The sequence below is a fragment of the Vulpes vulpes genome, chromosome 9 (assembly GCF_048418805.1).
Source record: "Vulpes vulpes isolate BD-2025 chromosome 9, VulVul3, whole genome shotgun sequence".
NCBI classification, from domain to species: domain Eukaryota; kingdom Metazoa; phylum Chordata; class Mammalia; order Carnivora; family Canidae; genus Vulpes; species Vulpes vulpes.
In genome coordinates, this window is record NC_132788.1 from 106,777,720 (window position 1) to 106,801,822 (window position 24,103).

The 24,103-nt window shown below is 58.2% G+C and overlaps 2 protein-coding genes across 6 annotated transcripts; both read right to left on the reverse strand.

Annotated features, from left to right (window-relative positions):
- Positions 1-709: 709 nt before the first annotated feature.
- On the reverse strand, positions 710-14,862 carry YJU2 (YJU2 splicing factor homolog). 2 transcript variants are annotated; one of them, XM_072721740.1, is made up of 9 exons: positions 14,654-14,862; positions 13,503-13,735; positions 11,781-11,881; positions 9,865-10,009; positions 8,128-8,262; positions 5,915-6,096; positions 5,117-5,240; positions 2,499-2,646; positions 710-2,323 (listed from the first exon to the last, which is right to left on the reverse strand). In XM_072721740.1, the coding sequence occupies exons 2-9, from the start codon at positions 13,524-13,526 to the stop codon at positions 2,211-2,213; spliced, it is 972 nt and encodes a 323-aa protein (XP_072577841.1). In that variant the 5' UTR covers positions 13,527-13,735; positions 14,654-14,862; the 3' UTR covers positions 710-2,210. The 2 variants fall into 2 exon arrangements, with proteins under 2 accessions (XP_072577841.1, XP_025875122.1); XM_026019337.2 differs by lacking the exon at positions 14,654-14,862 and having other exon boundaries at positions 13,503-14,042.
- Positions 14,863-15,896: 1,034 nt separating this feature from the next.
- On the reverse strand, positions 15,897-23,956 carry EBI3 (Epstein-Barr virus induced 3). Of its 4 annotated transcripts, none has more exons than XR_011994506.1 (5): positions 23,034-23,956; positions 22,268-22,388; positions 20,679-20,857; positions 18,785-20,538; positions 15,897-16,318 (listed from the first exon to the last, which is right to left on the reverse strand). XR_011994506.1 is itself a non-coding variant. In XM_026019236.2 (5 exons), exons 1-5 carry the CDS (start codon positions 23,098-23,100, stop codon positions 16,166-16,168), a joined length of 678 nt encoding a protein of 225 aa, XP_025875021.1. In that variant the 5' UTR covers positions 23,101-23,956; the 3' UTR covers positions 15,897-16,165. The 4 variants fall into 4 exon arrangements, 2 of the variants coding, with proteins under 2 accessions (XP_025875021.1, XP_025875019.1); XR_011994505.1 differs by having other exon boundaries at positions 22,268-22,391; XM_026019236.2 differs by having other exon boundaries at positions 18,785-18,942.
- Positions 23,957-24,103: the final 147 nt, after the last annotated feature.

Sequence of the window (24,103 nt, forward strand, 5' to 3'; positions counted from 1 at the left end):
TCCAAATAACATCACCATTGAGTGAGGATTCTTTTTGTTTTTTCTTTAGGGTTATTATCATCATAGGTTTTCCTTCAGTGTTCTAGTCCCAGTGCCTAAAACAAATCTGGGCATAATGTAGGTGCTCAAAAAAATAATAAAATAAAATGTATAATAAATAAAATTAAAATGTATATATTTTATATATGTAATCTATATAAATACATTTACATATAAATTTAATTATATTATAAACTTTATGTATAAATTATATACATATTGTAATATCTATTTTATATATAAATTATACATATATGTATGTTTTGAGTGAGCAACTTGATTTGGGAAACTCAGACGAGTGAATCTGCACAACCAGCTTAGCACAGGTTTGGCAAGTGGCAAGTACTTCACAGACGTTAACTATTATTACTCACTAAACGGATCCTATGTACCTCATTCCCTGTGCCACACTGCAAGGGCAGGTGGTCTCTGTCCTCAGGGTGACCCCAGGCAGCAGAGCCGCAGGTGCGGTGTGAGCCTGGAAATCGAGGTGTGGACGAGTGTTGGCCACCTTCCCCTGGAGGCTGTGGGGAACGAGCAGGAAGTGTAGAGCTGGGCGACCCAGACAGAGGCTGACGAAGTCCCACTGTCAGGGAGCGTCTCGTAAACCTGTTGGCTCTGCCACCATAGTGCAAAGTGGCTGGACCTTATATGGATACAAATGGGCATGTGGCTGTGCCAATAAAACTTTATTCACAAAAATAGGCTGTGGGCCAGGTTCGCTACTCCATGTTTTAGAGTCAATGATCTTAATAATAGTAACAGATGGCACCTGCACACAGTGACGAGGGTGGGCCACAGGACTGGAGCTCAGGGAAGGGTCTGCAAGAATGAGTGAACCAGGGAGGCCCTGAGTCTCCTACTAATCTCTTGCACAAGTGCTTCGGTCGGTTGCTCTAGTCCAGCTGCCAGGATGAACACACACATCCGGGGCACCGTGCGCGACACTGACACTGACCTTGGGGAGGCAGGCAGGGGAGCACTGGGAACACCCACAGCTGGCTCTCTGGCGCGGGGCACCCATCTGTAAGCGCGTGGACTCCTGTGGTGTAAATCCTCCTGCCGTGGCCAACTGGAAGCTGCGAACAGGATGCGGCTGAGGGCAGGACTGGGGAGCGGGAGCATCAGCTCTGGCCAGCGGCCAGGGAGCCGGCTTCAGCCCAGCACCGTTGGCGCTCGAAACCGGGGCCCCCACGGCCTGTCTTCACAGCCAGGAGCTGCGAGGGGAGGACCCGGGGCCTGGCTGGATCCTGGTTTGCTTCTTCAAGTCACACTGAAGCACGAAATCACTGTAGGAAAGTGGATCCTGAAAGTGGGGGGCTTTCTTGCTCACACACGGCAGGAGACACACAAAGCCTTGGTACCATATGTCAAATGAGTGCGTGTGCGCATGTGTGCATAGGTGCGTGCTGCGTGCATGTGAAAGAGAGAGAGAGAGAGAGAGAGGAGGGCGAGGCCAGCGAGCCCAGGAGGGGCGGGAGGGCAGAGCCGGGGGGTCAGGGGGCGAGGGGGCCTGGCGGGAACACACCGCCTTCAACTAGGAAGCTGTGAAGGGGGAGAGAGTTGTACCAGAGCTGAAACGTGGCAACTTTGAAAGACCCTGAGCCTTGGACTCGATTCACTGGTCATGTGACCATGGGAGCGCTATGGCCACATAACAAATTCTCTCCAAACTTCTACTAATCAGCACCTTCCCAATCTCGTGGCTTCCAGGAGTGAGGAGGCTGCATCATGCGCCTCTGTGGCCTCTCCTCAGCAGCTGGCAGAGAAGGTGCCCCGGCCGGACACCGAGTTCCTTCTGTCGTGGCCGCAGGGGACGAGCTAATGGGGGTGGCCGGGCTCCCTGCCTGCCCTCAACACGGCCACCCAAGAGAGTACAGCAGGGGCCTGCCGGGAGCTGAGGGCCATTCCAGGGATGCCACGGCCCCAAACGGAGGGCCAGGAGGATGGCAGTGTGCGCTGGGGACCCCAAGGTCCTGGGGGTCAGTGGTGGGGGGACAGGGAGAAACAGTCCCTTGGCCGAAGCCCTCGCTGGTCTGGCCAGCTTCAGAGGACGTTTGGGTCTGTCCACCATGCATGGCTCAGCTGAGGTGTCAGCCGAGACCTCCTGCTCTGACCACCAGCTGAAGCTGGATGGGACCTTGACCTCGGGACGCGCCTGGGTTGGGGTCTCAGTTGCTGCCACTGCTGTCCTCGCTGTCGGAATAGGCTCCCAGCTGGCTCAGGGAGGAGGCACCAGGCGTCCAGGCTGCAGAGTCAGCTGCCTTCCCGCTCCTTGCTGGGCCTGGGGGAGAGGGAGAGCTAGCTTAGGGGGCTTCCACCCTGCACCCTGGGGGCACCCCTCTCCCCTACTCGCAGTGGGTTCCCAAGCTCCCCAATCGCACTGGGGGCGGTGTGTGCTGCCACCTGGTGGCTGCCCAAAGCACCGCACACCGGTCCCAGGACCCTGGGACACCTACCCTGGGTGGTGGGTGACACCTGGCCCTGCTGGGTGCTGCGACTCAGGTCTGCTTTCTTCACCACAACGAGGCCTGACAGCTGCGGCCTGCTGCCAAGGGTGCCGACGCTCCGTTCCCAGCTCTCCGCCTTCCTCTTGGCTTTTGGTGCCTGGGGGCAAGGGGGGACAAGAGCGAGTGAGCTGGCCCAGATCCCACCTTCTTCGGGCTCCCTGCAACTATGCTTCCTAAATCACATCACATCTTCTCCCCTCTGGGCCTCTACCCATGCCCCTCCCTCCACCTGCAATGTCCCCCTTTCTTCTAATGTGTTCTGTGAACTCCTACACATCCCTCAATACCCATCCCAAGTATCAGCTCCTCTGGGAAACCTTTCTTCCCAGTTGAAGCGCAAGCGAGGGCTGCGTGTCCACACCCCCAGTGCCCTCCACTGCCTCATTAAGTGGGCTCCTCGTCTCTGCTGTGGGTGCCTGTCTTGTTCACGACGGGGTACACTGTACCACAAACAAGTCTTGGCACAAAGATGCTCTACCAACGTGTCTGATAGGAGGGAAGATGCAGGTGCCCACCTTGGGGACTTGTGAGGGGAAGGCAGAGAGGGGCTCAGCCCCACCTCCAGCTCTTCAACTCCTTGGGAAGGGGCCCCTTTCATCAGTTTTGTGTTGAAACACAGGAACCGGAATCCCCTGGACTCAGGAGGTCCTGCCTGAGTGAGGGGCTGGAGCTGCAGGGGGCACGGTGGGCAGGGTGCCGCCTTCTGGGGGCCACCATCTGAGGGAAGACGGAGGACGGAGGAGGGAGTAGATCAACAGGACAACATTCGTCCAGACAAACGGTGTGACAGCATGAGGGAACAGCAGCCAGTTGGGGGTCAGGACAGGTCCCTCAAAGAGCGGACTGTGGGCTGACCTCAGAGTGAGGAGCGAATGAGCGGAGACGCAGAGACGGAGGCAGGGCCGGAGGGGGCACTGGGCTGGGCACACCAGGGGGTCTGGTGGAGCCGGAGCAGTACGTGTGCAGGAGGGGGACCTGGCTGCATCTGTGCCGGCCGGGCCCGCGAGGGGGAGCGGTCCAGCGGGGTGCGCAGAGACCAGCAGTCCCAGCCGCGGCCTCCTGAACCCACTGGCCGTCCCCACGGCGGCCCAGCACTCGCACGCGGGAGCCCGGTCCCCAGACCTGTCTGCGCCAGCCACAGAGCCGCACGGACGGCCGAGCTCCTGCAAACCGCACGGGGAGGGGCCGGGAAGTCTCGATGGCGTCGCACCGTGCACGACAAGACACAAAGTCTGTCATCAAGCGAGGTGTCAGGGAGACACCTGGAGCAGACGCCCGGCTGGGGGTGGGGACGTCGGAGAAGCCCAGACTGCTTTCAAGGGGCTCCAATCTCTTGTTCCACATCAAAGAGAAAAAGAGAAAATTTTAGGCAATTCTCGGGGCAGTTTATGCAAGAAAGTGTGAAAGTGGTCCCCAGGAGACAGATCCTCAAAGAAAACGTCCTGGTTCGGCGTCGGGGAGTAACGGATGGGAGTGCGGGAGCCCCAGGGCCATCCTCTCTGCTGACAGTCACCGGATCCTCACGGGAACATGGCTGCGCCCCAGGAAGACTACATCTCCCACACTCCTTTGCAGCAGGATGTGCTCAGGTGGCTCGGCTCCGACCAATGGGCTGTGAGCCCCGGGATGTGCGCTCAGAGGGTACAGGGGCCCTGACCTGTGTCCTCCCCTGCACACCCCGGGCCCCGGCTGGGGGGGGACAGTGGAGGTCCGGCAGCAGGGGGGCGGCAGGAGGAAGCTGCCTGGGCCCGATGCCGATCCGGGTGGCTGTGTGTGATTGTCATTCGACCCAAAAGTGACCTCCGTGCTGTCGCACCGCTGTGACTTTGGGTCTTACCCAGCGGCTGGGCTTGCATCCAGTGAGCACAGACAACGAATGCGGCTGAGTCACAAAATAAAATGTGTCTGGGGTGACGACCACTCCTCACGTTCCACTTCAGCCCTCATCTTAAATGAACACACCAGCGCGGCCTTGACCCCGGTGGATGAGACAGCTGGCTGGAAAATGCTGGCAGCCAAATCCTCCTCTTCCCTCCCTTCTGCCAACCCGGGCCAGGCCAGCAAGAGGCCGCAGCCCCCAGGCTCCCTGTGGCTCCGTGTGGCCAACGGACTCTGAGCTGCGGGGCCCTGGTGGGCTCCCCTCTCACCCCCACCCTGGCCGGACACCAAGCAGGCCGTGGAGGCTATGACCCCAGAACTGGAACTGATGCTCCGGGGAGGAGGTGCAGGAGCTGGAAAGAGCTGGGTCCTGGAGCGCTGGGGGCAGAGCTGCCTGGAAGTCCTGCCTGTTGCCCCAGCACTATTATGGGGACGGAGAAATAAACATTTACATTCCTAAGTCTCCATGTCTGGGGGTCTGCTTGTCTCAGCAGCTGAGCAGGGGCTGGGAAACTGCAGCCCTGGAGGCCGGCCGCTGCCTGTGTAGACGGGGTCCTCCTGCCACGTGGCCGGCCCACGCACTCACAGATGATCGACGTCTGCCCGTGCCGTGGTGGCAGAGCGAGGAGGCCTTAGGACACCCTGTCCGGCCCTGACCCACCGTGTCTGCTTAACCCGAGAGCACTCACCTCATCCAGGATGGCGGTGGGCTTGGGCCGGAGGGCGAGCCGCGGCGGGGCGGGAGCAGGCGTGTCCTCTTCCGAATCCGAGTCCTCCAGCAGCCTGCGTTTGCGGGCTTCTTCCACCAAGGCCCTGTGGGATGGCACGCGTGCCTATGATCCCCTGCGGGGCTCGCTGCCCCTCCTGACAGCAGGGAGCGGGCCAGGGAGGGCCGTGCCAACTCCTTGAAATGCTCTCTGTCCACAGAGGGCAGCGAGTGGTTACCAGCCCACCTCAACTAGAACCGTGGTTGGTGAGTATTGCGGCCACACCTGGAGGTCCCCAAACCACAGTCCCCTCAACCACCTCAAAGCAGCACCTGGTGCTCAGAAGGTGCTGGATAAATGCACACTGCTTGCACCACGATGCATAGATTACTGCCCTGCCCACCTGATGGCGCTGCCTGGGCACCCACTACGCATCTGACCCTGCTCCAGGCCCTGGGAACGCAGAAGCCAAACCCAGCCTCCCATTCAGATTCTAGAGACAGGGAGGTGACGAACCAGACAGAAGGCTCCAGGGTGGTCGGTTCCGTGTGGGCCTGACGGTCCCCCCCACAAATCCTCAAACCCGGGAGTGATGCTGGTGATGCTGACAGATGCCGCGGGAGAGAAAGCGAGGTGGGGGGGGCTACAGGAAAGGCCTCCTGCAGAAGTGACACTTGCGGGAGCCACAGAAGATCGGGAAGGGGGACTGTTCCAGGTGGAGGCCTGAGCCCAGGCTGTGATGTGGCTTGAGCACCTGGGACTCCCGCCTGGCCCACTTACGCAGTCTCCCGCTCATCCTCTTCCTGCTCCTGCTTCTGCCGCTCCTCCTCGGACAGCCGGTGCTGCCGCAGCATGGCCTCGAAGTCCACGTGGGCCTGCCGCTGGTTCAGATCCTTGAGCTCCTGCAGGTTCTCCAGAACCTCCATCTCCAGCTTGGAGTCCTTGGTTCGGTTCTCCAGCACCTGGCGGGGATGACACAGGCTGAGTGTGCGGGGACACCGGCCCTCCATGCGGCTGGTGGGGCCGCGGGGGGCAGCGCCCACAAACGGGGGGAGCCCCCACCCCTGCCTCCTGCCCGCTCCCACTGCTGCACTCATTTCACAGCTCAGAGCACTGAGGCTGGGAGGGGGAGGGGAGTGGTCTCCTGTGGCCACGGGGCTGGACGTCCAGCCTAGCTCCACCATGAAATAAAAACAAAAACAAAGACAAGGGGCCTGGCTGGCTCAGTCATTGGAGTGAGCGACTCACGACCCTTTTGCCCCTGGGTTGTGAGTCCAAGCCTCACGTCGGGTGCGGAGCTTACTTAGAGATACCAGCAATAAAGATTTAAAAAGACAATCTCAGTAACTGTTACGTGCCAGGCTCCAGACTGAGATGTGGCCAAATGTTTCGTCTTCGCAAGAATGCAGAGAGGTGGAGCCAGCCCAGGTCTCTGAGACCTGGGTGTGAAGCCCGTGTGGGCTGCTTCTGGGCCGTGTGACCCTGTGACCCTCTGCGAAGTGGCAGTCGGAGGGTTTCAATATACGCCCCCCAATTCTTTGATGCTCCTGCCCTGAAACAGCAGCTCCTGCCCTGAAAAGCCTAATTCCCCCTCCCATAGGTGCAGACTGGCCCGGGTGACCCACTCCTAGAGAACAGGGTCTGAGGGGATGACAGTGTGTCACTCTGAGTGGGTCGTAAAAGGCTTCCTCCCGGCTCTTCTGGATCACAGGCTCTGGGGAGGCCAGCGCCGTGTCATGCGGGGTGGAGAGGCCCCCGTGGCATGGACGTGGCCAGGTGAGCTTTCAGAGGACGCAGCTGGCCTGCAGTTTGACTGTGGCCTCAGGAGAGACCCTGGGCCCAAACCACCAGCTCAGCTCCCTGGGCCTCCCGACCCCCGGAAGCTAGACGATCACATGTGTTTATTAAGTTGGAGTTTGGGGGTAACTCATTAGGCTGGAAGCTCCTGTGGCCAGTGCAGGCAGACTGGGACTGACAAGACCGCGAGGGGGCTCCGGCCACACGGCCACCTCTGCGGAGCCTCCTGCCTCCCCGTCGCTCCACATGACACAGCAACCCTGCGTCAGGTCCCAACTGGCGGCTCAGCAAACAACAGGCAGAGGCGTGGAGGGCCCAGCGATGGGTGGGCTTTGTGGGGGGTGGGGGGAGACTGGAAGGAACACAGACAACAGTGTGTTTCCCGAGAAAGACAAAACTGGCCAGTGGCAGGTGACTGGTTTGAAGACAACCAGTAATGGTATCGGCTCTCGGGGATCGCGTCCCAAGAGTTTCACGTGTACAAACTCACTTCATCCCCCTACCACCTCAGAGGGCAGCCATCGACCCCACACGAGGATGCTGGGGCACAGAGAGGCCAAGTACCCGGCCCAAGGTCACACAGCCAGGGAACATTCAAGCGAAGGTCTCCTTCCACGCCTCCAGTCCTCACACCCTCGGTCACAGGTGTCTTCTCTGCAAACGGCGGCAGCGGGCTGCAGGCAGCACCTTGTGTTCTCAAGTCCGACCTTCGGCCGCCCTGTTAGTGTCCTCTGGCCACCTGACAATCTGCTGTGGGGATCTCACTGTCTCTGGCTGCTGTGGGTCAGGGTCCGGCAGGGCTTCCACAGGCTCAAATCGGGGGCCGGCCGTCTCACCCGAGGCCCAGGCTCCGCTTCCGAGCTTGCTCGGGGCTGCTGGCACAATCCCGTTCCTTGTGGTTTGGGGGCTGAGGTCCCCCACTTTCCTGCTGGCTGCTGACAGGGGACCGCCCACTGCTCCCAGCCACGCGGCCCCCGCTCCAGGCTTGCTCCTTCACGTCGCTAATGTCTTCTAGACCCAGATGAAGGGGCTCGGGTGACAGGTGTGGCCCAACCTAACAGCTTCATGGAAGCAGTGAGAGCCTGGCATGCGCACCCCGAGGACTTCGCGGGCTGTGTGAGAAGGGCTCTCAGGGACCACTTAGAGTCCTGCTGACCACACCCCCCACCTCCTCACCCCCCCAGTGCCTGGCTCACCTTCATGGGGTTGTTGAGCTCCTCGTCCTCCCGCTCCTTCTGCACCCTCTTCTCCTCCTCCTCCAGGAGCTTCTCCGCCTGGAAGTTCCGAGTCGCTCCGTGCTCCATGGTGTAGTCTGTGTTCTCGGGGTCTGTCTGGGAGGGAGAAGGGCACACATCAGTCCTGTGTCCTGGGCAGCGTTCCTGCCAGCTGGCAGCATGCCTTCTCTCTGTGCTTCCCTCCCACTAATGCCTTTTCTCTACTTGTCTTTTTTTTTTCTTTTTTTAAAAAAAAATTTTTTTTAAAGATTTTATTTATTCATTTGACAGAGAGAGAGGGAGAAAGAGCATGTGCACGCACATGAACGGGAGGAGGGGCAGAGGGAGAGGGAGAAGCAGACTCTCCACCGAGCAGGGATCCTGATGTGGGACTCGATCCCAGGACCCTGAGATCATAACCTGAGCCAAAGGCAGAGGCTCAGCCACTGAGCCACCCAGGTGCCCTATTTTTTATTTGACAGAAAGAGCGAGCATATGTGTGTGGGAGAGGAAGAGGGAGAGAGATCTCAAGTGGACTCCTCACTGAGTGTGGAGCCTGACATGGAGCCCAACACGGGGCTCGACCACACAGCCCTGAGATCACGACCTGAGCCACAGGCAGAAGCTTCACTGACTGAGCCACCCAGGAGCCCCTGATCCCTCTAGTCTTTAAAAAATTCTTAGTATTCATAAATATCTAAATACACGTGGATCATTACAACTCAGGTAAAAAAAAATCATTTTTCTGGAAATGACCCAGATGGGTGACTGCAGACAAGTGGCTGTGCACACTGGTGTATTCACGCATCGGAGTATGATTCGGCGAGAAGTGGCACAGGCACCACCACGCCCCACGGCGTGGAGGAACCTGGAACCACGCAGGACACACACACACACGAGGACACAGAGCGCTCAGCTCCACTCACAAGAAATGTCCGCAATGGGCAGGCACACAGACAGAGGGCAGATGGTGGTGCCCAGGGCTGGGGTCGGGGTGGGCACGACGGGGGACTGACTGCTAACGATTCCAGGGCTCAGTTTGGGGGTGACGGAAGTGTGCTGGAATCAGGTTCAGAGGACAGTTTAGACCGACGTGAATACATGAGACACTGAACCAGACACTGTAAAAGGTGAACTGCCTGGTATGTGAGTCACATCTCGCTAAAGCTGTTGTTTAAAAAGTACTCGAGGGGCACCTGGGTGGCTCATTGGGTGAGCGTCTGCCTTTGGCTCAGGATGTGACCCCAGGGTCCTGGGATCGAGTTCCGCATCGGGCTCCCTGCATGGAGCCTGCTTCTCCCTCTGCCTATGTCTCTGCCTCTCTCTCTCTCACGAATAAACAAAATCTTAAAAAAAAAAAAAAAAAAAAAAAAAGTCCTCAAAATATAAAATTCTTTCAATGTACTTTTTTTAACCCCAAGGAAAAAGCATTTGGTGAAAAGACACTCCAACTGAATGCAAGGTCCTTGGCCGTTCCTCAAAAACTGTCCACACCGCTGGGGTGCTACTGGCTGTGAGCCCCACACCGCGTGGTGCTTGTTTCCTCTGTTACTGTGCAACCCGGCTGCTCCTAGGTTTCTGCCTTTTTAAATAATGCTGTTGGGAACGACCCCCAAACCTCTGTCTGTCTGCTGGGACAGAGTGGAATAGGAGCTCCCAGGTGGGGGGGGGAGCGGGGAGCCCTTGGGGGCGAAGGACCCCCCCAACACTAGCATCTACCTTGAAGGTGATCTCGGCTAGGCATCGTGTGCACTTGATGTAGAAGCGGAAGATGGGCAGGCCCAGGTAGGCCTCGTTCTGCACCGTCTCCTTGCGCGCGTTGAACTTCTTGCCCTTGTAGATGTACTCTCCGCACGTCTTACACCTGCGGGGGCAGGACAGACGGACTCAAGCCATCCCGGCACCCTGGTTCCTGCTGGTGGGATGCTTTGACATTCTGGCAGATGGCCGCTGGCATGCCTCCAGGGACGGGGAGCTCCCTCCCTGGTGACACAGCCTGCCTCAGTTGTCCCCTGCCTGGCGTGCTCTTCTTACCAGCTGTCAAAGTCTTGGCCCCTGGGGTCACCTTCTGGGGAAGCACCCAGATGACCCTGAGCTGCCGAGCCTCGCCTGCTACACACTCGCAGCAGCCTGGATGGCGCTCGTGGGCATCCTAGCCTCCACAAGGGAAGGTTCCACCACGAGGGAAGCCACATGGAGCAAGGCAGAGCTCTTGGCCCCTGGCCTCCCTCAGGTCCTGTGTCGGCCCCGCCCGCTGGCATCCTGACGGTTCCTGCAAATCCTCCCAGCCCAGTCCCACCTCCGGGCCTCTCTGCCCTTGCAGGTCACAAACTCCACAGCACCCGTCACCTCTTGGACCTCAGCTCTGCCAGCATTTCTTCTGTTGCTTCCCTGACGACCCCGGCAGGGCAACCTCCCTTCCCGCCACCTCCCTTCCCGTCACTCTCCCTCGTGCGTATGCACACACCCCACGTACACCTGGTGTGAATGTGACCAAGCACATGGTCTTATCTCTACTCCCTGTCAGACCGTGGGCTCCGCAGGGCAGGGGCTCTGCTCGTCTTGCTCCCCAGAGCACCCCCACCCCTGCGCCCCCCGGCCCTGGCACACAGCAGGTGCCTACAACGATTGCTGAATTTTAAACATGAGCAAATGCAAGAGATAAACAGACCAACAATGATTTGCAAACACACACTGAGTTTCATGGAACAATGTGTCTTTGATGATTGGGTGTATCTGACTTCAATATGCTTAAATGTGAAAAAGTTTGAGGCTCAGAATCAGTAAGACACGATACAAAGGGCAAGATCTGGGGACAGTGACAGAGAAAGAATCATAGAAGCGGTCAGATGGGGGGTCACGAGGGCCTGAGGGGTGTGTTTCTTTTTTTAAGATTTCATTTAAAATTTAAAAAATATGGGGATCCCTGGGTGGCGCAGCGGTTTAGCGCTTGCCTTTGGCCCAGGGCGCGATCCTGGAGACCCGGGATCGAATCCCACATCAGGCTCCCGGTGCATGGAGCCTGCTTCTCCCTCTGCCTATGTCTCTGCCTCTCTCTCTCTGTGTGTGTGACTATCATAAATAAATAAAAAATTAAAAAAAATATATATATATATATTATTTTTAAAGCTTACTTATTTTTTTTTTTCTATTAACCTTCACAACTCACGGCTCTAAGATCAAGAGAGTCTACCAACTGAGCCTGCCAGGTGCCCCTAAAAGGGGGAGATTTAAGCCAAGACTGGAGGAGTGAAAAGAAAGAGTCACATGAGAGCAGAAGGAAAAGTGTATATTCCAGGCAGAAGGAACAGCCTGTGCAAAGGTCCTGGGGTATGAAGCAGTGTGGCTGCTGGAGGTGGTGAATTAGTACACTCACACTTACTACCAACGATCCAGATCTCGAGGCTGACTCTGGCCGGGAGCTCTAACGGGCAGGGGGGTTAATCCTGATCTGTGAGTAAAGTGAGGGTTGGCATGCTCATGTGCTCCCTGGATCGATGTCTGAGACAGCACTGGTGATTTGGTCTGAGCACCAGGGATAAGCCACCCTCTGTGGATGTCAGACACCAGGTCTGTCTGCCATGACTGACGGGATGGAGTGGGGGACACACAGGGAGTCACGTGGGGTCACTCACCTCATGTTGAAGGGAGCCATCAACCGTACCACGTACTGCCGATCTTTGGGGAGCTTGAGCTTGGGGATCTTCGATGGGTCAAAGTCAGGCGGGTAGTATTTCTGTGGGGAGTGAAGGTGTCAGGGGAGCTGTTTCAGGCACAGGGGCAGGATGGGGCAGAGGGAAGGGCTCCAGGGAGCTGTCCCCAGGTCCCGAGGGCCACCCTGGGGCTTGATGATTCAGTGGGAGGACTCCTAGGGCTCAGCACACACCCGTACTTATGGCTACCTCTTCCTATAGCAAAAGGACTCAGAGACACATCAGCAGTGGGAAAAGGTGGTAGGAAGGTCTGGGGAGACCAGGCACCCACTTCCAGAGTCTTCTCCCGGGGGAACTGCACAGGACATGCTTAATTACCCCAGTGAGCAACTGAGGCAACACGTGAGAAGGTGTCTGCCAAGGAAGCTCCCAGGGATCCCAGGGCTTTCACTGAGGGGTGGTCACGCAGGCCCCTCGGCCTCGCAGCTTCCAATACGTTGGGCTCCCAGAGGAAGGCGGGTGCTCAGCATGACCCACGCTCTACGTACACAAAGCGTAAGCACGGGAACCACCCTGATATCCCAGTTCCTGGACGCCAGCCCAGGTCCAACCTCCAGACCAGCCTTTCCCAGGACGGCAGCCCCGGGCCTGCGGGATTAGCTCCTCCTGCACCCGAGCCCCAGGTGGGAGATGTGATGCGCGCAGGGCAGGTTTGGATCATCGGAGAATAAAGCAAGTCTGTGTTCTGGGCCCTTTACAGCCCGTGCCTCACAGAATCCTTGCACGGCCTCTACGAGGCGCAGCAGATGTACCCATGTCACAGTGGAGGACACTGAGTCCCAGGGTGGGGGGGGGACCCCGGGGAGAAGCAGCATGGTGCAAGGGCGATCAGGGGCACCGGTTACAGAGCCGAGGGCCTGGATTCGAGTCCCCCAACCCCCTGGACCCCGCTGTCCTCATCTGAATGGAGGGAACCCCTCGGCCTGCACAAGTGGATGAGCAGGGCGCTAGCGCAGCATCCACAGTAAATGCGGGGACAGAGGGTCCGGCGGGGTCCTCGGACGGAAGGACCCTCGTGCACTCGGGGTCCAGCACCTGCCCTGGCCTGTGATCCCTAACGTAAGTGTGAACGATCAGAGCCCGCCCGCGGAAACCGGGGCTTGCACACTCCCAGGCCGGGGAGCTCACTCTCGGAGCACGCACCCCTCCCAGGGCTGCGGACAGAGGCTCGGAAGTCAGGGGCCGAATCCCGCCTTCTGAGCTCCCCCGCCACCGCACCAGGGTCTCGGTTTTCCATGAGCGCCCGGAGAAACCGAGGGTCCTGGGAGGGTCCCCCGGGAGGGAGGGAGCACGACCCTCAGGACCCCGGCGGGGCGGGGCCTCACGGAGCCACGCCCCCGGGGAGGAGGCGCGAACGCCAATCCTTTCAAGGTGGATCCGCCCCCAAGAGACGTGACTGGCTAACTCCCCTCAGCACAGCCAATCAGGGCAAGTTATTGGGCAAACATCCTAAGCTCCGCCCCCAAAGGCGGTGAGGGCCCACCCCTCACGGAAGGTGATTGGGAGATGTCTGAAAGCCCCGCCCCGCGGAAGACCGTTGGCGAAGAGAAAGAAATCCCAATGGGAGAGCACAGAAAATCCACATAGGCCGGAGCTCCGAGATGTCCTGCCGCGGGGACAAAGCCCTGGCCACCACATACTTACGTTTAAGACTTTTCGTTCCGACATCTTTGCCTCCTACTTCTCTCACCAGCTCGAGAAGACTGCTTCGGCTCGGTGTTGGCCGAACTTCCCGGACCGTCCCTTGTATTTCCGCCAACGTCACTTCCTCCACTGTACCATTGGGCGGAGCATTCGCAGCTGCCTTTTTCATTGGCTCCGGTTCCCGCCTGTCAAGGTCTGAATCCGGCTACCCTCCCTTCCCGGGTGCACCCTCGCTAGATGGCGACAAAGGTTCCGGGGGTCAGCTGGTTTCAAGTTCAGGGGAGGCGCTGCGCCCCCTAGAGGTGAGCCGCGGCTCACAAATTCCATCGTGACCCGCGGGGGCCGTGGCTCCCACGTGCCTTGGGGTTTCGTCCTTTATGGAGCGAACGCGGAGGTCGGCGTTGGGCGCTGACGCTCTCTGCGGGGCTGCAGAATGCCACACGCGTTCCCGTGCTAGGGAGCGCACCTGGGGACTGGGGTCAGCTCCCACGGCCACGCGTGTCCACAGAGGAGCACCCCGGACGCCCTCCCCAGGTTTACCTGGAATCCCAGGCAGAGACTTAGACCCAGCACCCAGACGCACCTCCCCTGCACACGCTCATGCACACCAGCTCCTGCACCCACCTCCCCTGCACACACACAGGCACCAGCTCCTGCACCCACCTCCCCTGCACACACACAGGCACCAGCTCCCGCACCCACCTCCCCTGCACACACACAGGCACCAGCTCCGGCACCCACCTCCCCTGCACACATACACACACACACACAGGCACCAGCTTCCGCACCCACCTCCCCTGCACACACACAGGCACCAGCTCCCGCACCCACCTCCCCTGCACACACACAGACATCAGCTCCCACACCCACCTCCCCTGCACACATACACACAGGCACCAGCTCCTGCACCCACCTCCCCTGCACACATACACACACACACACAGACACCAGCTCCCGCACCCACCTCCCCTGCACACATACACACAGGCACCAGCTCCTGCACCCACCTCCCCTGCACACACACAGACATCAGCTCCCACACCCACCTCCCCTGCACACGCACACACACCAGCTCTCACACCCAAACACCTGGTAAGGGATCTGTGGACAGTGCAACAGGGCAGTGTTGGGACATGGGAGAGAAAGGGCACCTGAGATGGCGTGTGAGCTTCCCGTGGCAGCTGCAGGGTCATCACGAGCTCAGTGTCCTGAAACCACACGTGTTTATTACTCTGTGGTTAGAAGCTCAGAGGTCTGGAGTTGGGGCGCCTGGTGGCTCGGTTGGTTGAGTGTCGGATACTCGCTCTGAGCTCAGGCCATGATCTAGGGTGGCGACGCTGAGCCCTGCATCAGGCTCTGCGCTCAGCTTGAGTCTCCCTCTGCCCCTCCCCCTCCTGTGTGTTTTTTGTCTTGTGCACGTGCACATGGGTGGGGGCGGGAAGGAGTTTAAAGCAATGGGGGTTGGGGGGGCGGTTCCAGGGCAGAATCTATTTCCTTGACTTTTCCAGCCTCCAGAGGCCACTCACACGCCACAGCCCATGGCCTGGCCTCACTCTGGCCTCTGCTTATGTCGTCACATCACCTTCTCACCCTCTGACTCTTGTCATTAGGCCACCTGGACCACCTGCCTTGATGACCATCAACTTGATGCGGGATATTACTTTAAATTAAGGACCCTCAAGACTCTAATCCCATCCGCTAAGTCCCCTTTGCCCTGTAAGGGGCTGTATTCCCACATTCTGGGGTCTAGGAGGCGGCTGTCTTTTGGGGGCCGTGACTGTGCTGGCCACACAGGAAGTGGTCAGAAAAGGCTTCTCGGAGAAGGTGACCTTCGAGATTAGACCTGAGTGAAAATCATGGAGAAGCCCAGTGGATTTTCTCCATCCCCCAGTCCTGGCTGCTTTGCCTCCTCCCGGAGAAATCTTCCCCAATCCCATGTCCTGTTTGCATCCAGCCATAGCGGGGCTCACCCGCGGGCAGCTTTTCAGGAGGCAGGTGTACTGAACTACCGAACTGACTGGATCTCAGCCCCCAACCTCACCCCACCCCAGGCCGACACCCCCAGCCGCCAGCCCCAGGCTCCTCCTCCTCTGGTCCAGCCCTGACCCCATCCATGGGAGTGCGGATTTGCTGCATGTCCTGCCCCATCCTCTCCTCTCTGGGGCTCCGCTGCGTCTGTTGCAAGAAGGGAGGTGGGACGCCTAGTGGCTCAGCGGTTGAGCATCTGCCTTTGACCTGGGGTGTGATCCCGGTCCGGGATTGAGTCCCTCACCGGGCTTCCTGCATGGAGCCTGCTTGTCTCTGCCTATGTCTCTGCCTCTTTCTCTCTGTCTGTTGTGAATAAATAGATAAAATCTTAAAGAAAAAAAAAAAAGAAGGGAGGAGGAGTCCCGATGTCGGCAACGACAATCTTTTTCTAGTTAAACAATAAAGAAAATCACATGTTCACAGTTCACGGAGCTCTGTGTACATCCCCATTTCATAGATTGACAAACTGAGGCTCAGAAAGACAAAGTCACTTGTCCAAAGTCGCGCAGGAACTCGGCAGCAGCAAACCCAGCTCAGTTGGGTCCCATCCATCCTTGAGTGGGTGGCAGCAGGGCAGGGGGGCGGCACAGACGTTGGGAGCCAGCCCCTCTTCCGGGGGCGCTGGGAAGCCCCCGCTACTTGCCCAGGGGCATGGAGGGAGCAGCAGGGAGACTCCAGTCGCTCGACTCCCCGTAGTCGGTGAGGTCCTGAGCAGCCACCTGGATGCAGTACCTGGCTTGGGGTCTCACAGCCCTGAAGGTGAAGGACGTGGTTTCAATAGGCCCCACCTGGGAGGGAGCAGAGGCCGGAGGCCGGGTCAGTGGGGACGCGGAGTCTGGTCCCGGCGCCACCCTAACCAGGGTGCCCGCAGCCCCCTCCCCGTCCTTGGCCCCAGAGCCACCCGTTCAGGACTCCTCTGTGGACCGCACGCCCCCGACCGCCAACACCCCGCTCCTCCTCCCGGCCCCAGCCTGAGCCTCTGGGATCCGCCCTCCTTCCGGGTCCCCCTTATCCTCAGAACAGAAGGACTGACCCCGATGTCCCAGCGGCCCCCCTGCCCCCACCCTGGGCAACTTCCCGGCCCCAGATCCGAGCGTCCTGACTTGTGTCTCCCTCCCCCCTGTGTCCTGGGGCGTCCGGAAGCTCGCAGGATGTGGCGGTTTATGTTTATACGTTTAGATTAACTAGCGATTGCATGACTGCGAATGTACACAAGGCCACTGCCTTCTGCAGCTGTTTGAGTCTCACGGCTTGTGAATTCTGTCTTAATCTAAAAATTGCCAAAATCGGGGCGCCTGGGTGGCTCAGTCAGAGTGTCTGACTCTTGGTTTCGGCTCAGGTCACGATCTCAGGGTGGGAGTCGGCTTAAGATTCTCCAGGACGCCTGGGTGGCTCAGTGGTTGAGCTGCTGCCTTTGTGACCCCGGGGTCCTGGGATGGGATCGAGACCTGCATCGGGCTCCCTGCAGGGAGCCTGCGTCTGTCTCTGCCTCTCTCTATGTCTCTCGTGAATAAATAAATAAAATCTTAAAAAAAAAAAAATCACCCTGATTCTCACCTTAAAAAAAAAATGCAAAAAAAAAAAAAAAAAACAGGGGCTCCGGGCTGGCTCAGCTGGTAGAGCATGCAACTCCCCCCCCCTTTTTTTAATTGTTTATTTGAGAGAGAGAAAGAGAGAAAGAGCAGGGGGAGGGGCAGAGAATCTTAAGCAGATTCTGTGTTGGGCACAGAGCCTGACGTGGGGCTCTTTTCATGACCCTGAGATCATGACCTGAGCCAAAACCAAGAGTCAGATGCTTAACCAGTTATGCCAACCGGGTGCTGAGAGCATGGAATTCTTGACCTTAGGGTTGTGAGTTCGAGCCCCATGCTGCATGTAGAGGTTACTTAGAAATAAAATCTTAAAAAATGTAGAAATTAAAATTATAATAAAATCAAAATTTATATACATATAAATAAATTGCAAACATATTTCAAGTAAAATTAATGGGGGCACCGAGGAAGCTCGGTTGGTGAGGCATCTGCCTTTGGCTCAGGTCAGGATCGCAGGGTCCTGGGATGAAGCCCTGCATCGGGCTCCCTGCTTCTCCCTCTCCCTCTGCCTCTCCGCCTGCAGGTCCACGCGTGCAAGCGCTCTTGCTCTCAAAGAAATAAAATCTTTAAAATAAAATAACACTAAATCGGGCAGCCCGGGTGGCTCAGCGGTTTAGTGCCACCTTCATTCCAGGGCCTGATCCTGGAGACTGGGGATCCAGTCGCACGTCAGTCAGGCTCCCCGCAGGGAGCCTGCTTCTCCCTCTGCCTGAGTCTCTGCCTCTCTCTCTGTCTCTCATGAGTAAATAAATAAAATCTTAAAAAAAAAAAAATAACACTAAATAACATTTAAAAGCCAGCTCCTTGGCAACTCCCCACATTGCAGTTGCTCAGCAGCCACACGTGGTTCGTGGTACAATTTAGTGGGTGCAGATGTAGCACAATTCCATGGCCCCCGAAAGTCCTACGGGCCAGGGTTGCGGGAGCCTCCACCTGCAGGCGCTCAGCTCCTGGGGCTGCCATCCCAGGCTGGTGCACGGGTGACCTTCTCCGACGCTCAGCAATACCCCGGCCTTATTTATCTTTCACTTTGTACAAACTTAAAACAATATTGGTGTTTTTAATCAAGGTGCAATTCACTGGGCATAAAATCAACCAGTGAAAGTGGACAATCCCACGGCATCGAGTGCATTCACAATGTTGTGCCACCATTCGCTCCTTCTCGTTCCAGAAGCTTCCATTGCCACAAAAGGAAGCCATGTCCCCATCCACCGTCTCTCCCCACCCTCCCCAGGCCCTGGCAGCTAGACCCCCCTTCCTGTCTGTGCAGGGGCCTGTCCTGGATGTGTCCCACGCATGGACTCACGCACGTGGGGCCTCCTGTGTCTGGTCCCCTCCCTGAGCATCATAGGCTCAGGCCTGTGCCCCGGGTGGCATATGTGAGCGCTTCGCCCCTGTTCCTGGCCAAATGACAGGCCTGCACGTGGGTGAATACGTGTGTTAATCTATTCACCTGTCGACAGACATCTGCGCAGTTTCTGCCTTTCAGGTGCTGGGAATGGTGCTCCCGTGAACACCGGGTGCCAGGCTTTGTCTGCGCCCCCATTCTCTGTCCTTTGGGTGCACAGACAGGAGCCCAATCTCTGGGCCCCCGGGAGTGGCCCCCGCGCACGTGCTGGCCCCTCTCCCCGGGGCCCCTCAGCCTCCCTTGGTCCCCCTCACCTGACGGAAGCGGGGAGATCCGTGATGCTTGTATCGGATCCAGTACTTGAGCGAGAAGAGCTCTGGGAAGGGCCAGGACTGGGGCGGCTCCCACTGCACCCACAGCCGCTGCCCAGGGAGGACGCTCAGGCGGACGCGTTCGGGAGGGTCGGGCTTGACTGACAGACAGCAGGACGCGGGGTCAGGGGCTGGCAGGCTAACGCCTCCTTCCAGCCAGCCAGCCAGCGTCCACTGAGTGTCCAGGGGTGTCCTAGACGCCAAGGACACGGCGCTGACCACCACAAGCCCAGCCCCTCTCCTGGAGCTCAGCCCATCAGGGCAAAAGGTGGGAAACATGAAGCAAACGCATGGGTCATGAGGAATAGGGAAGAAAGATCGAGAGCGCGAGGAGAGTGGGTTGCATGGATTTTTGAGACGTAGCTCAAAGACTGCAAACACACACACACACACCCCGGGGTTAAAGCGTACAGATCCGGGGTCGTCATACGTTCACAGAGTTGTGCAACGTTCACTAAATCTAGAACATTCCATCACCCCAAAAAGAAACCCCGTCCCATCAGCATCGCTGCCTCACAACCACTAATGCACTTCCCGTCCATGGACAAGCCCATCCTGGACGTGTCACCCCCGTGGACTCACACCCCGCGGGGTCTCCTGTGTCTGGTTCCCTCCCTGAGCGTCGTGGGCTCGGGGCTCGTCGTGGGCTCGGGGTAGCATGTGCAGGCGCCTCCCTCCCGCTCATGACTAATGTTCCAGAATTGGATGGAGCACGTTTTGTGTATCCGTCCATCTGCTGATGGGCACTTGTGTGGTTTCCGCTTTTTGTCGAGTACAGATAATGTTGCCGTGAACATTAGCGCGCGAGTTTCTGAGCGTGTGTGACTTCATTCCTCGGGGGTAGGTCACCCAGAACTGGAGTTGCTGGCTTATATGATCACGCATGCTTAACCCTTTGAGGGGCTACCAAGCTTTCTTAATAAGCACCAGCAACATGCGAGGGGTTGCAGTCTTTAAATAATGTGCTCAGGGGAGGGCTCACTGAGGAGATGATGTCTGAGTAGAGATGTGAAGGAGGCGAGGAAGTGAACTGTGTGGAGATCTGGGGGAAGAGGGTTCCAGGCAGAGGCCTCAGCCAGTGCAAAGGTCCTGGGGCAGGACCTGCCTGGGGTGTTGGAGCAACAAAGAGACGTGTGTGGCTGGAGAAGAGTGAGTGATGAAGGGACGCCTGGTGGCTCAGTTGGTTGGGTGTCTGCCTTCGGCTCAGGTCATGATTCCAGGATCCTGGGATCAAGTCCCACATGAGGCTCCCTGCTCAGTGGGGACTCTGCTTCTCTCTCTGCCCCTCCACCCGCTCTCTCTCTCAAAAATAAATAGATAAAATATTTTTTAAAAACCCTCATCTTGAAAAAAAAAAGAATGAATGAGTAGGACAGAGGAAGGAGGAGAGGACAAGGAGGGGACGGGGCAGGTCGTGCAGAGGAAGGAGGAGAGGACAAGGAGGGGACGGGGCAGGTCGTGCAGGGCCTGGGGGGCCTTGGGGCCTCGGGGAGGACTTGGGTTTCTACCCCAGGCAGGTGGGAGCTCTGAAAGGTGGACAGAGGAGGTCGGGACCTGACTCGGGTGCTCAGGGGCGCCCTCTGAAGGCTGCCACGGGGAGGACGGCCGGGGACCCGGGCAGAGGCGACTGCACTGTTCCGAGCAATGATGGAGACAGAGCCGGGTGGGGGCTCGGTGTGGGGAGAAGCAGGCGGCTTCTGGAAGAAATGTAAAGGTGGAGCCAACAGGACCCCGGGTGGATGGACAGGACGGAGGGCAGGAGGCGGGTGGTGGGAGCGCGGAGGGGCAGGAGCAAGCTGACGGCCCCCACCCCGCTCCCCCCACTGGTCACACTCACTGAGCTGCTCTGGGACAAAGGGCACGAAGCTGCTGCTGCTGCCCCAGGGCCGGACCGCCGTGACGTTGAGGACGTAGGGCACCATGGAGAACATGTGGACGTCGGGGATGGTGCAGCTGGTGGCCTCGGGTGTCTGCTGCAGGCAGGGCTGGCTCTCCCCATGGGCGGCCACACCGAGCCTGGACATGCAGGGGCAGCGTCAGGGCCCCGGCGCTTGCTGCAGGCCGGGCCTGCCCTGGACACTGCTCGGCAGTGCTCAGGGACGGGGCTGGGACACTGCTGCTGGCCGTGTGACCCTGGGGGGGGCGCTCATCCCAACCCCACAGAGCCTGTACGACCCAGGGTGGGGAGGGAATGCCCCCCACGGAGATGCGGGGGCCCAGAGTGTACAGGTCTCTGGAACATCCACACTCCAGCCTTGCGATTGCAATATTCCCAACTCTAGGGACTCACAGACTCTGGAATAAGAGTCTGACTGTCCTGAGTTCTGAGGCCCCAAGATTTTGGACTCTAGAGACAAGCTCAGCACTGTGCATACAGCCTTCCAGAACATTCCACGTGCTCCAACCGTGCTGTCGCATGCAGTAGTCACTGCCTACGAGTGGTTGTCCACGCTTCAAAATGTGGCTGGTGCAACCAAGGGCGGCTTTTTATCTACCCTCCATGTCCAGATTCCAGCCATCAGCAAACGTGAAAAGGTTGTTCAGGACCATCCAGGTGGGGGACTCTACTTCCCCAACCACAAATTTTATAAAATCTAATCAGAGATCAAGAATTTCCGGTGAAAGTTTAGGATGTGAGCTGAAAAGTGCCCTATGTGTAAAATGCACATGGAATCTCGGGCTTAGTGCAAAGAGAATGCAAAATATCTCACTATTTTTTAAAATATATTTTTTGAAATATTTATTTATTCAGAGAGAGAGGGGCAGAGACGCAGGCAGAGGGAGGAGCAGGCTCCATGCAGGGAGCTCGACATGGGATTCGATCCCGTGTCCCCAGGATCACGCCCTGGGCCAAAGGCGGCGCTAAACTGCTGGGCCACCTGGGAGGCCCAAAGTGATCCTGCTTTAATCCTACTGAATAACATTGGCTTCTATTATAAACTTAAATATATAAATTGTATGTAAGCATGTTAAGTTACATGCAACCCCATTAATGAAATATTTGGAATATTTAGATGTTGCTGAAAAAAATATATTGAGGGATGCCTGGGTGGCTCAGTGGTTGAGGTCGTGATCCCCAAGGTCCCAGGATCGAGTCCCACATCGGGTTCCCCACAGGGAGCCTGCTTCTCCCTCTGCCTGTGTCTCTGCCTCTGTGTGTGTGTCTTTCATGAATAAATAAATCAAATCTTTCTTAAAAATATTGAAATTAACTGCATTTCTCTTTCCTTTTTAGAATGTGGCTTCTAGAAGGTTTTGAACTCAGCATGTGACTCACAAGTTGTATTTTAGGAAGTATATTCCTATTGGCCGGGGCTGCTCTGGAATCCGGGAGGGTTTTGGGTGCTCGCTGGGCCTCCAGCTGTTCAGGCCGCAGGGCACCCAGCCCCGCGAGAAAACCCCCGGGGACCCTCCCCGCACTCTGACCTGTACGTGGCAATGAAGGATGTGGGCGTGGCGGAGCGGGGAGCAGGCGGCAGGGTCCAGAAGCAATCCACGGCAACTGGGTACCTAGAGGCCCGGCACCGCACTCGGGGCTGGGTGGGGGCTGCTGGGACCCCGGAGGGAGAAGGAGCCGCGTGAGCCTCCACGCCGCCTTCCCCCGGGATTGTCTGAGCCCTGAGCATGCTCAGCCCCAACTGCCCTGCCAGCCGGCGCCGGGCACACAGTAGGTGCCTAATAAAGGTTTGTGGTGCAAATGAATAGGTGAATGAAAGACGGCTGCATCATCTCTCGCCTCCACTACAGCCTGCGGAGGCAGGGAGTATTAGCCCATTTTCCAGATGGGAAAACTGAGGTTTCGAGGGCCACACGGGGGGGGGGGGTGGGGGGGTGGGGGGGAGGGAGCCCCGGTGGGAGGGAGCTGTCTTACTGTAGCCCCTCTTCCCAGCTTTGTTTAGTAGCACATGGAACGAATGCATGTAATTAAAATGTCTCCTTCTCTCCCTTCTCCCTCCCTGCCTCCCTCTCTCTCTGTCCCTGCTGTCACTGCCACTTTCTGGTGTCACTTGCAGGGGCAACTCGTCCTGTGTCTCAGTCTCCCCATCCATGCCATGGGATGGTAACCCCCTCCCACCAGTGGGTGATCCAGTAGGCGTGAGAGCTCCCGCCCCAGCCCAGAATATTCCGTGGTACACAGTCCAACTCCAGTTTCCAGGCAATGCCCCCCAAGCCCCCGGCGGGTCACACGTACCTTCTCTCCCTCGGCAGGATGAGCAGCCCACCCAGAGGGCGAGCACCAGCAGAAGTCCTGGGGCCATGAGTCGGCGGGCTCTGCTGTCCCCGGAGCACCTCCAGGAGGCAGGGGACTCGGGTCCCACCAGAGGAGGAAGCGCAGCACCCGGTCAAAGCCCCCACTTCCCCTCCCCCGGGGTCTGACTCCCTGGCTGGTCTGCGGTTTGCTGGGCCAGCAGAGCTGAGCGGGTGGCGGCGGAGGAGCCCTGGTCCCTTCACCTGTCACCGCTGGGCACAGGGTTCCGGAGGCCCTGAGGGTGGAGGCGGGAGAGGAGGCTTCGAGAAAGAGAGAAGTGGAGACCCCGTGGCCTTTCCCACAACAGCCTGACTGCCAGTCCTTCCTTCCGGCTTCAGGGAAGACATGGATGGGAAAACCCCAGGAGGGGACCGATGACAGGGTGAAGGTTGAGAAAGGACAGTGTGGGGAGAGACACAGAGACAGAGAGAATAGAGTGGGATGGGGACAGCGTTGGGAGCCTGTGAGCCAGTGGCAGAAACACAAGAGACCGACACTGGGTGAAGAGAGACGCAGGCAGGACACGGGAAGTGGCCCCTGCACTCGCTGACCACAGTGCGGGGACCCACCCTGGCCAGCGCTCCACGCTCAGGGCCACAGAGACAGAAACAGGGCCCTGGAGAGGCAGCCCCACCTGCGGGACCTACTCTGAGCCGCAGGGACCCCGAGGGACAGGCTGGGCCCCTACAGACACGGTGCCCACCCTGGACACTCAAGGAAAGCCTGGGGACGGGCCACATTCCCGCCTCGCCCGCCTTAGCAGGGAAAGAGCTAAGAAGCCCCAGGGGATTTCGGGGGACTTGCCCAAGGGCAGGGAGGCTGCAGGTGGGAGGGTCCCAGCGGGGCTGGATTTGGGGTGAGGAAAGATACTCAAGAATGCAGACTTGGAGGCTGTCTTAACATCTGGATGGTTTGTTGATCGCGGACATCTGGTCGTTCACTGTGACACTTTACAGCACTGCGTCCACACGGTGCCCACTCTGGGGACCGGGGACTGCGCGCCTCACCTGCTA